Genomic DNA, 13,108 nt, shown 5'->3' on the forward strand with positions numbered 1-13,108 from the left:
ATAATTATTTTTTATTGAGTATTTGATTTGAATATTAAAAATAACATGTAATTTTTTTCAAAAATACTCTTTATAATATGATGAAAAAGGTTATAAGAGTTAAACTGTATTTTTAATTATGCTAGTGTATTACATTATTAATATATCATAAATTTTCACGGTAGTTATACATATCTTAATATCAAATAAACATATATAGATTAAAAAATGTAACAAATCAGATATTAATAATATATAAAATTAATATATAATTATTTTTCTAATACATTCTATCAAACGATCCTAAGCGAGAGTTGCGACACTTAGTATCAAGCGAGAGTATATATTTATGATATGGAAACCATAGTCGCTACTCTTTGAGTGCGCACAAGGTAAAATCTCTACTCTTGTGCAATAGCTCACAAATCACATAGGAGAAATAACTCGTATTAAGCAAATCCAATATGACGAGCTCAGCCACAAGACAAACATAAATATTAAAAAGATGTTTTTCTTACCAAATGTCTAACGACTAACACGTTAGGCCTTTGCCTGCTACTTATAATGCCTACTAGTTTAATATAAGTTTAATTTTGGTGATAAAAAAAGAAAAGATAAAAGGAAGACAGCCACCTTAGAGGTGATAAACATTTTGATTTGTTACATAACAATACTAACATTCTCAATTTAATTTGTGTGCACTTCAATTAATTCTATATCATACTTGTTACTTCCCCTCAATTTAGGTATTGGATGATTCTATCCACCAAAATTTGGACAAATAGAAAGAAATCACCAAGTAATTTTGCCTTCCCAAAAAGTTGAACCTAAAACCTCGTAACCCTCAACTCATTTCGTTGACCACTAGACCTCACTCTTGGAGGCACAAAAATGATGTTTTTGTTGTGGTATCAACTCATTTCGTTGACCACTAGACCTCATTCCTGAAGGCACAATAATGATGTTTTTGTTGTGGCATTTTGATTGCAAGTCAGTTGCCTTTCACTTCTGGCTAGTTGACTCCTCCTAAACATATCTTATTAAAACAGCAGAAACATCACACTGAAAGAGTTCTACATAGGATGAAAAGAAAAAGAGTTCTAAATAAATAAAGGATCAGAGATCCCCCCCTCTCTCTGGATCAGAGATTCATGAAAACTAGATAACCTACAAGAAAATCCCTAATGGCAAAGAAGGGAAGATCAAACTCCTGAGGCTTGAAAACACAAATATAGCAACAGATACTGAACTAACATGAAGACATGTACAACAGAAAGTTCAATTAGATGGAGAACCCCTTGAGTGGAGCAAATTTGGTCAATATCTCGACTTCCTTCTCTGCCGATTTCTGTTTCTTGAGTTTCCATTCTGAGGTTTCGGAGTTAGCCACCTGAATTTCGTCTACCATCTTAGGAAGATGGTCCATCACCATTCTTTGTTTCGATTTCGCTTCAGCTATCTTCTTGTTGGTTCTGTTGGAAACCTTAGCTAATGCAGCTCGGCGTGATTGCAAGATGGCAATCTTATCATCAATTTCTTGTATAGCTGAGGAAGTAGACATATCTTCAACCTCAAGTAGAGCTATTTCTTTCTTTGAGGCATTGTAATCATCCCTTAGCGTAGAAACACGAGTCACTTTAGCCTCGAGGTCAGCAAAGAATTTGTCACCTTGTTTAGTTACTTGCTTAGCTTCTAGGAAATCTTTGCTGGCTAGTGGGATTTCTTGGATTAGCTTCAGCATTGAAAGCTCTCTATCACTGAGGTTAGGTTCATTCTGCAGCTCCAAAGACAAGGTTGCAACTTCGGTAAGTCTGTCAGAGGTAAATAAAGCAGGAAAACCAATACGTAGGAGGTTAACAAGTTTCTTTCGAGCTCCAGTCATTTCTTTTTCTCCGCAAGAGCCAGAGATAATGCTTGGACTTCCGTGAATAGGCAAATGTAGAATGTCATCAAGTGAACTAATGTAGTTATCGAAATCCTCTGGAGTTACTGCAAGAGGAGAATCCTTGAGAGGAGTTTCTAGTTCCTGGTGGCAAGCTAGAGGAGAAATGGCTGCATTGTCATCAGACACTGGACTCTCAAACAAAGAACTTTGCACTTTATTTGGTGCTTCATTGTTTTCTATGCTCTCTTCCTTAACTAGGAGTGCATTAGAAACCTCGGTATTGGTGATGTTCGAATTAACTTTCTTCCATAAATACCTTCCTTCCTGCTTCATATTGGGCTTCCTTTTCCGTGAAGAAGTTCCTCCTCCTTCACCAGTTTTACGAACCTTTCCAGAATTAGCTGATTTGCCAGTTTTACGGGCCTTTCCAGAGTTGGGTGATTGGCCAGTTTTATGGGCATTTCCAGGATTAGGTGATTGAGAAATAGGCAAAGGTTCCGCTGTAAAAGAATGTGAATTGTAAAAATAGAAATGTCAAGGAATAATATATAAGTTAAAACGTGCCTCAACATGTTCCACAAAAAGGGCTTAAAACTAAACATCAAGCAAATACCGAGGCAACAATCAACATGGATATCAGAAAGCAACTACTTTTTGTTCTGCTAATTTTCGACTAGAAAATTGGAACTGGATCTTTGTGGTTAGTATCATGACAAAGTGAAGACCAAGTCTGTAAACTTCTCAAAGGCTATTCAGTTGGTTTCTAATGTACTAATATGATCCTAATATTTCTAAATTGACTGAAGGTTTTCAAAATCAACATCTTTAACAGCAACAAAACAAACAACCAGGTTAATTTATTTATTTTTTGTTTAAGAGCAATGATAAAAACATGTAGCAACTTGGAATTGAACCCATGTATTTGCTATGACATTGAACAATTCTACATTTCTACTACTAGACCACACAAGCACTTTGATGAAATACTTCCGCTGTTTATAATTTATATTCCTCAACTGCAGTTTTGCACTTAAAAAACCGAAGGAACCCCTCAATTTTCGTAAAAAAAATAATTAAAAGCCGAGGGACTTGGTCAGTTTTTTTTTTTTTTAAAAAAACTTTTTATAGTTTAGACGCATTTTTGGGTCGGTTTTTCTAAAAGACCACCAATTTTCCTTTAAAAAATTCATTGAAAAAGTGACGGAGTTGGTCAGTTTTTATGTTTTTTTAGTATTGACACTGACAGTGCTTATAATTCCAAATCAACCAAATAACATAAGTTGATCACTCCTCACTTATGATTTTACAACTTATAAGCACTTTTGGTTTGTCCAAACCCATTTTGAAACCCCCATAAGTCATCAAGACCCTAATTTTTTTTTAAAAAAAAGAAAGACAAGTTGGTTGTGCCATTACATTGTTGAACCCCCAACAAGTTCCAACCACTTCAATTATCTTGTCGTCTTGTCCAAGTTTCTACTCCAAGGTCCATCTTCCCCCACTTCACTTTGACTTACAGTGCTCTCCCCGGGATGCTGTCATATCTATAGGATAGGGAGTTGCAACTCTTGGAAAAACTAGAGTTCTAGCTCAAAAGATAAAATTGGATAAATCTAAAATCTAAGATCTGATCAAATATCTTCAAGACAAGATTATCTTATTCTTATTTCTAACTATAAGATAAAGATAGCTAACATTGTCATGATCTATATATCATTCTCCTCCGGATGGAGAAATTTAGGTACTGATGAATGAGATTGCTAGTGTAACTCCCAAAAGACTTGAATAACAGAACGCAGTAGTTGAATCTTCTGTTGAAAGAGGCATCCCGCGTACCAAAAATGGAAATGATAAAAAGATGTTGGTTAAATGATATGGATTATTAAAATTGTGGAAAGTAGACGAAGGGGTTCTTTTATAAGTAAAGGGTGTAGTGTAATGAATTGTACCCTTAGCTCCAATACCAGAACTGATGGAACACCAAAGGGGAGAAGGGAAAAAGGAGAGAAATATATAGAGAAATAGGAGGGATGAAATAGAAGAATAGGAAGGGATCCATTCATAAGGGTGCATCTTCATGTTTATAGGATTTACACCTATAAAGTCATGAACAGAGCGATTGCAGGCTGTTTGGATAAACTTATAAGATGGTCAAACCAGTAAAAAAGTGATAAGCATTTTTTCTGTTAAAAAAACTCAAATGGCCTTAATAAGCATCACGTTGCGAAACTTAAAAAGTATTTCTACGCACTTGATGCTTATTAACTACTTTTAATTCATCAAATCACACGAGCTCCATGTTGAAACTCAAGGATGTGGAGAAGATTCCTGGTCCTACCCTCTACTAATGTGTTAAAAATAAATGCCTGCAGGATATTGCAATCTTCAAAACAAAGGATTACAGGTGTCTCCAAACAAGGAAAAAGCATAGAGAGAGACGAGAAAAATCCAGCATAAGATTAACACCAAAAAGAAAACAAGTAATGTTTCAGGTATGATGCTTTGAAAGAGAGGTATGATAGAATCTAATCAACTCAAAACGAAGAGGGTGCTGCAAGTAAATAGTTATAACCAAGAGAAACAATAATAATGCTATTTGAGGCAGCTCTAGACATTTAAGTAATTGCACCATGCTTAGACAAGAGAGTGGAGCAGATGTAAAAATTATTATGCTATTTAAGGTTGCAAATTTTCAAGTCTAAAGATCCTATACAGAGAGCAAAACAGAGAGACACAGAGAAGAGACAGCACTGTGTAATCATAGAACGGGAGGTTATGTATCTCAACAGTAAATTATATCTCAGAAAACACTAATAATACATGATAGTGTCCAAATATCTCATCAAGAAGTGTCAGAAATTTGATAGTTCTCCTACTAACCTTTGCCCTCAGGCGACGTGAAAAAAGCATTGAAATCAGCTGGAACTTCCCAAACAAATGACGAGAAAAATGCATTGGTATCAGCTTCTGGGTAGTTTGTTTTGAGATAAGTTTTAAGAGATAGCTTACTCAAAAACCACATTTTCTTTCTTGGGGTTTCTTGAAGTCTTGGTGGAGCAATCAAGTACCTATCTTGAAAGTATCCTGAAGCTTTCACTCTTCTCCCAACTTTCCAAGTCCAAATATCACCTGGATTTGGCCAATTTTCAGGAGCGTAAGGTAAGCCTTCTCCTGACTCCAACAATGCAACAGGCCTGAGTTGAAAACCATCCGTCATGCAGGTATCGTTTGCCTCTGAAGTGCTAATCTTCTCACCACCTTCCACTATAAACATGAAAACATGCTAAATTAATTTCGTTTTTTTATTAGTATGATGCACAAAGATCTATGGATATAAAGCGTGACTTCGAAAGAGCTTTGAACTATTTGATGTATGACAATCTTTCACATTCTTATTAATGCATAATGAGGTGTTGAATTATCAAATTCGTTCACTTTCATTTGTAACTTGAAATAGATGCACAACACAGATTATGTTCAAGAATCCTGATATAGAAGCTGGAGAACTTTCTATGCTGAAGAAAATGTAATAAAGCGAAACATCACAGACTCACTCCCATTATTCTAATACAGTGTGTTGCCAACTATAAAAGTAAAACCACCTGGCAATCAAGAAGCCATCCAAGAGAGAAGAATCATGATTATGAAAAAAAAAACTGTTAATTTTATTCTTATAATTGATACAAAAAAAAACAAAGTACAGTGTAGTACACTGCTCTATAGTTATGACGAACCAAATGAAGTTCGTCCATTGCTTAAAAAAGATCGACAAGAATCAAGAGGAACTGCACAGCTTGAATTTTGTACACAAGTGAGATACTAGAGACTTGAAACAGAAAATATGAAACCAAATATCACATATTTTCTGCTAATTAACACTTTAAAGGCAGATCAATTAACAGTGTTATCATTACATTGTGCATTTAGATTTCTGGAAAGGTGCCGAATATATGTACCCTTTCCAAATTAATAGTCTTGTATAGTATATGCAATTTCTAGATATTTAAGCATTGTATCAAAAGATAAACTACTTTTTTTGGTAACAACAGTAAATATTCTCATTAACCAACATAAACTAATACACCTAAATAACACTTAAACTTCACCAAATATCTCTTAGGAAGGGTGTTATGAGTATTAGGCCTCCAACAAGCAACTAGTTACACAAAGAATCTCTGAACAATCTACTGCATCTCTAAGATTTCTTAGACAGCCAAAGTAAATCTAATCTCTCAACAAATTCTTTCTTAACCTGTATCACTACCATGTCAGTATTTACATAATTCCCCTAAACAATTTCCAGTTTCTAACTCTCCAAATATGACAGATCACTGCACTCCATAATGTGATAAACTATTTTTTTTCTCAAATGAAAATTAGTATTAACTATTAAACACCAAACTCAGACAGCAGTACATTCAATGTGGAAAAAGTGAGTGTAAACTGCCCCCAAGGCCTAGCTCAAGTGGCAAAAGGAGGAGGATTTGTGGCTTAGGTCGCAAGTTAAAGCCCCACACCATGCAAAGCAAAGCCCCGGTATTTTAAAGTGGAGAAAGGGGTAGAGGGGGCGGGCCCATTATCCACCGAGTTTAGAAGGCTGTGATTGGTCCTAAGGGCAGGTCACAGACGGATTTCTCAGTTATCAAAAAAAAAAAGTGAGTGTAAACTGCCCCCAAGGCCTAGCTCGAGTGGCAAAAGGTGGAGGATTTGTGGCTTAGGTCGCAGGTTCAAGCCCCACACCATGCAAAGCAAAGCCCCGGTATTTTAAAGTGGAGAAAGGGGTAGAGGGGGCGGGCCCATTATCCACCGAGTTTAGAAGGCTGTGATTGGTCCCAAAAGGGCAGGTCACAGACGGATTTCTCAGTTATCAAAAAAAAAAAAAAGTGAGTGTAAACTATGGGGTTAGGTGGTTCGCAACTGTTAGGCTTTAGTTTTAATGATGACAATTTAATGTAAGTGTTTTCTATATGCAGCCTATCATACAAGCTTTTTTAAAGGAAGTCAAGTAAAATAGCCATATACAAATATAGCTGTATGGAAAGGAATAAATCAACATCTGATAAAGAAGAAAGGATTTCAAGCAAGCAGAACTAAATAGGAAGATTCTGAGCCAATTAATGCTCAAGATCTCAAGGCAACAATCAAGAGTCTTCCATGGAAACAAGTATGCACATACTTCTCGCTGAAACCCTAGAAGCTATTAAAGACTTCTTGAAGACTACAACGACGGAATAAAGAAAAAGCTCTGAACTTATTCTTGGAAAGGGATCATCTGTGTATCTTTCCAAGAATCAATTCTCTTGGGGGTTGTGTTGCTCGGACTCTCCAAAATTGTTGCCACACCCGCATCGGATTCTCCAAAATGCACTACTTTTGGAGTATCCGACACACAACCCATCGGCATTTTCGAAGGATCCGAGCAACATAGCTTGGGGGTTGCCATCTCTGTCAAAGACCTCAAAGGCTAGATCAAGAAACTATAAAAGGAGAAAACAAGACATGAAGAAGATATACACTTGTCTAAACCTTCTCAAATACCTTTGCTCTACTCTTAACCAACATTATATTTCTTGTTTAAAATAGCTGTGTATTCAAAAAGAGGAGAGGGAAAGCATTGTTGGTGAGACATTGTATCAATCAAGAGTGAGAAAGATTGAGTGAAGACGTGGGAATCACACTTCATAGGACTTGTACAAGACAAACTCCAAGAGCTTACAGAGAACACCCTTGCAACCTGAGGGGACTGGACTAAGATCCACATTGGATCCCAACAAGTATAAAAACATCTGGTGTCATTCTACTTCCTGTCATTACCTTTATAGTTGGTATTTAATATTTAGTATCTCCTTCAGTGTCAATCGACTCATCTCTAAGATAGTTGACGAAGATAATAAAAAGAAAACAATTCACCACCCACCCCCGTCCTGCACTTCCCCCTCTGTCTTGCACTTTCAGCAACATGACCAGAAATGAAAGATCCTTTTTTTGGACAATGTTGTCCAGTCCAGCTTGCGCACGCCTTGATTATTCAACCAGTAGCTGTTACCTCCCGTTAACACACATACCGAACAAGTCTGGCCACCTGGGATTCGAACCTAAGACCTCATGGTTCTCTTCCCACTTCATGACCAGAAATGGAAGAATTATGGGTTTGAACATGATTATTACTAACATTTCTAAAATGGAGTTCTACTTAAAAGCAATAAATCACTTATCCAATGCATCAGCACCTTACCAAGGTTTACTACCTTCCATTCCTAAATTTTGACCCTGACAACCTAACAACCTAACCCCATCTCTTTTTCTTTCATCTTATGGGGGTAAAGATGAAAAAAAATTACATTTTTCTTAACTAAAATCTCTGATCTTTGTTAAAATGTGCCCAAAAACAAAAGTGAATCTTGAATTTACTTCGAAATAAACATTCACTTAACCAGCAGGGGTATCACAAAGGCTAAAATCAAATCAAAACAGAGAACAAACGAAAAACTTACTGTTGAAAGTTAGAACTTTAGACCAAATCGAAGAACACCCACAATGGGTTTTTGCTGCAGCAGCAGAGAGATGAAGAGAAGTGGGGTTTTTGAGGTTGAAAAGTGGATGATCAAGATTAAAGAGGTTTAAGTGGGTAGAACTGATGAATTATGTCAAACTGTCAGTAATTAGTGATAAAGAGATGCTTAATGGTCCATTGATTCCATTGGGTTAAGAGAATTTGAGAAATTCAAGAAATGAAAAATACTCATAGGGCAAGAATAATGGAATTCTAATAGGCTCTTGGATGTATAGGGTGTATCTTTATTTCAAGACTCAAAGAGATCGAGATTTTATTTTCGATATGATCTATGTAATATTTTAACAAGATAGAAATGTTATTTCAAATAGTTATCGCGGTTCAAGTAATTCATAAGTTATAATAACTCATCACTTAAAAAGATAAAAATGTTATTTTCAAATAACTCTTCGTTCAAGTAACTCATAAATTATCCTAATAATTTATTTGAGTTATATGGATGGTATTCTTTTTTTAGTTCGTTTAAAATATTATAATTTTCTAAATTTAATAATTATAATTTAAATTTTAGAACATACTTTTATAATGATATAACGTTTTGATACAATTTGACCTGATTATAAATTTATAATAATTATTCTCTATATTAATATTTTATTACAATAATTAATTATTTTTAGAACTAATTTTGCTTTTTTGGTCCATTGAAAAATTATACTAGCTCTCTAAATTTTATAAATACAATTTAAATTTTAGTGATATGCTTATTAATACACAATATTTCAATATAAATTGATCTAATTATGAAAAAAAATATCTTATTTCCGTGCCTAGTCAAATTATGTCAATAAAATAAGATGAGTCCATTAGTTAGTATACTTAAAAAAGGAAATATGATCAAAAAGTTGCAAATGAATTAATTAAGATGAAATTCGTTTACTTTTCATTTCAGAAAGTTGGAGCAAAAGTATTCTTTTTCCAAAGCAAACAATGTTCTATTTATCTACAAAGGAACAAAAGTACCCAGAAATTTCTTTTTGGTACATACAGCAGTATTTATATGACGATAGTCGATACAACAGCAGACCTAATTCGGAATATTACAAGATACAACATTTAATAGAAAAATAGCAAATGTAGCTAGTTTATATATTCGTATCATTATATTTATAAGTTATATTGTAAAACATATAATTTATTATATGTTAGAAGGATATAATGTATTTGAGAAAAATAATAATACACATATCTTCTTCTTCTTCTTCTAAAAATGATAAAGAATATATACCAAAAAACATAAGTTTAACTTTTACACGTTACGATAAATTTTGAAAAACTACACAATTTATATTGCACAACTTAATTTCCATTGAATTTATGCTGAGAGAGACAAAAGGATCTCTAAACTATACTTAGGAAATTAAATTAAGTATCCGTGCAAAAACTTCTCATTCATACCATTTTTTGGTAAAGATTATATTCTATAAATATATAAATAATATTTTATTACAAGAATTAGGAATACTCCATCTAATTCAAATTAATCAAATTGTTTAGATATTTTTCATAATTTAAAATAAGTTAACTGTTCAAAATTAAAGAAAACTGTTGAAATGTTTTCTAATATTTATCTTTATTTAATGAGATTCTTAATTATTTTATATTTTTTAATAAAATATTTTAAAAATAATTAAAAAGAAAATAGATATGAAAAGTAACTTCAACTTTTATCAAACTCCAACAATTCATTTAATATGGATCAGACGGAGTGTACATGTTCCATTACGACGTTGCATAGTTGATTAAGCCCAGCAAATAAATAAGGTAACTTATAGAAATCCAATTAGTTTTAGAGTTTATTACTTAGATACACACTAATTTGTAATATTACTAAATTTTTATCATATTTTGATACACTCCATATACATCTAGATACGTGTATCTCGGATACGTCAAAATTATATGAAAATTCTACTAGATACATTGTATTCAAGTGAATTCACATATAGTTGAAATACATAGACAACTCTTCCCACCTCCCACCCATCTTGCTCACCACTCTCCTATGCATCTGGTAATCAGATTCATGCAAATCACACTAGTTACATACAAAATACATGAATCTAGTTTGATTCACATGTATCTGGGATAATGACTATCTCCCTTCCCTTTCTATCTCACTCGTGTCTCTCCTTATTTTAGTATATTTTGATAACAAAAATACATGTATTTAGATATAAATTCCTCAATATACGATAATAAAACACTTAATTAATGAGAAAATATGTAATTATATAAAAGTATGTTTAAGGTAGTTTTCCCAAATAAATATCTCTACTAGAATTCTCTAGACACAAACAACAACAAAAATGGCAGCACAAGGAACCTGCCTTAATCACGTCTCCCGAGAATCCTCTGATATCAATCGCCTAGCCCAATTTTACATTGAGGTTTTGATAATGCATTAACTTTCGTTACTTAAGTTTCATAAATCACATCAGGGTTATGATTTTTCTGTTTAAATTAGAGTAAAATTGATTGTTTGATGAAAATGGGTTTGCAGATATTTGGGTTTGAGAAAGTTGAAGCTCCAAGATTTGAATTTGATGTGATATGGTTGAAGCTGGCACCATCTTTCTATCTTCACCTTATCGAGAGAGACCCGACTACGAAGCTTCCAGAAGGTCCATGGAGTGCCACGTCAGCCATCGCCGACCCGAAGAATCTGCCCAGAGGTCACCATGTCTGCTTCACCATCTCCAATTTCAATTATTTTGTTCAGAAACTCAAGGTTGATCTCTATTTTATCCTCTTTCAATTTTGTTAAAAAGTTTTATGTGGTTAATGTTTTTTTTTTTTTTTTTTGGGGGGTGGGAGGGGGTTGATTTAAGTATTATGGAAGATCTGTTGCTGTTTTCAATTTCAATTTCTGTTTAAGATTACCCTAAATTAATTGTTTACTATGATTAAAAGAAAATGTTAGTTTCAAGAATTGGATTATTGAGTACTAGAGGGGATAGATAATGCAATTAGAATATTTGATAATGACCTTGGCGCGATAGAGTGTGTAGGAGAATGTGAACGCACTAGATGTTCAGAAGCTTGATCGAGTAAAGCAAAAGATGAATAGCTAGAATGTGATGAGGGAGACAAGGATTTTGTGATCGGCAACATTGAGGAATAAGGGAAAGCATTTTCATTAAATATTATGTTAAAAGTGATGTCAAAGTGTTGAATGAGAGTCTTGACGTATCTGGTAAAGTTGTTTCTATGTGATGTGGAGGTTAATGGTTCAAGTTGTGGAAACAGCCTCTTGTAGAGACGCAAGGTAAGGCTGCGTACAATAAATCCTTGTGGTCCGGCCCTTCCCCTAATACCCCCTTTTTCTCGCTCTTTTGGTGGTTTGTCAATTTGATACCGGGCGTATAGTGGGAGCTTAGTTCACCGAGTTGCTCTTTTGCCCTGATGTCAAAGAGTTGGTATCATCTTTAATTTGATGATTTTTGACATCTTTTTATCCATTACTTCCCTTTTACCTTTCTAGATGATGTTAATTCTTGTAACGACAATTTGAAAATAAAGGTGTGTAAACGAGATTCCTTTGAATGAGTATGTGAAGGATAGGAAGAGATGTTGATTAATTGTTGCATCTTTGAGTTTTCTCAAGGGGACTGCAGTATTGTAGCATGTGTTTTCTTGTTCTATTTGTATTGACTATTGAGTATTTAAAACAAAAGCATTAGCTTCATCTTAATAGGAGGTGAAGTGAAGCAATTGAAAATTGGTTAAAATAATGTGATACTGCTAATTGTTCTTTTGCAGAGTTATAGCTTTATTTGTTTTAGATAATGTTAATGCATGAATTGTAGACCAGTGTCTTTTGTTCTTCAGTGATGGAAGTTTAGTCTCGTTTCTTTCTCAATTCTGGGTTATCCATGACTAATAGATCTGCCGATCACTGCTTTTCTCTTAACTTTGTCATGTAGGAGAAAGGAATTGAAGTTCACGAGAGGACTCAACCAGATGGCAAGACCAAACAAGCCTTTTTCTTTGATCCAGATGGTTAGATTTCCGTTTTATGTTTATATATCATATTGCCTCCGAAGTGATAGTGTTTTGAAGTTTATGAAATTGGATGACTATACTTAACCTCATAGAAGGCAAAAACACAAGAGAAAACCGATGTTCTTTACACTCTTAAATTTGAATCTCTTAACCTGATGTCGATGCTAGTGTATCAAATTCTTTTCAGTTCTGCATTTGATTAGGCAAAGTTTTCAATTCAATAACATATGGTTCTCAATCTGCAGGAAATGGTTTGGAGGTAAGCAGTGGGTCTCCTGCCTCCTAAACAGTGACCAAACTCTTGGTGTTTCACGTATCTGTTAGCCATAAAATTAGAGTATAATAAACCCACAGGACTCGAAAAACATTAGCTCGGATGATGACCTTGTGTAAATTTTCGTATTGGTATGAAAATATTGTGTCGTGTAGTTATGCTTTCTCCTTGCAATTGCCTCCAAGAAGCTTGTACTCTGATTATTGCCAAATTGATAGCATAAGAACTGTATGTATGTAGATTGATCTCTTAATAAGACAATACTAGTGGAGTTAGTTGTAAATAGTAGTAATTGCCTCTGAGATAGATGTATACTGTTGTACTTCAATAGCCATGATTCTCATGTTAGCCGTATCAACAAAAAACTAATAGATTTTAAGCAGTGATTATG

At 34.2% G+C, this 13,108-nt stretch overlaps 2 protein-coding genes across 2 annotated transcripts; one reads left to right on the plus strand and one right to left on the minus strand.

The window, feature by feature from the left end:
- Window positions 1–995: 995 nt before the first annotated feature.
- Window positions 996–8,629, minus strand: LOC102604673 (uncharacterized). The gene is made up of 3 exons (XM_006360722.2): window positions 8,359–8,629; window positions 4,745–5,128; window positions 996–2,364 (listed from the first exon to the last, which is right to left on the minus strand). Coding segments are annotated over exons 1-3 (1,488 nt in total). The 5' UTR covers window positions 8,360–8,629; the 3' UTR covers window positions 996–1,261.
- Window positions 8,630–10,694: 2,065 nt separating this feature from the next.
- LOC102605017 (uncharacterized protein YwkD) lies at window positions 10,695–13,000 on the plus strand. Its single transcript, XM_006360723.2, has 4 exons — window positions 10,695–10,828; window positions 10,942–11,169; window positions 12,365–12,440; window positions 12,689–13,000. Exons 1-4 carry the CDS (start codon window positions 10,748–10,750, stop codon window positions 12,727–12,729), a joined length of 426 nt encoding a protein of 141 aa, XP_006360785.1. The 5' UTR covers window positions 10,695–10,747; the 3' UTR covers window positions 12,730–13,000.
- Window positions 13,001–13,108: the final 108 nt, after the last annotated feature.

The sequence above is a fragment of the Solanum tuberosum genome, unplaced genomic scaffold (genome assembly GCF_000226075.1).
Source record: "Solanum tuberosum cultivar DM 1-3 516 R44 unplaced genomic scaffold, SolTub_3.0 scf00334, whole genome shotgun sequence".
NCBI lineage: Eukaryota > Viridiplantae > Streptophyta > Magnoliopsida > Solanales > Solanaceae > Solanum > Solanum tuberosum.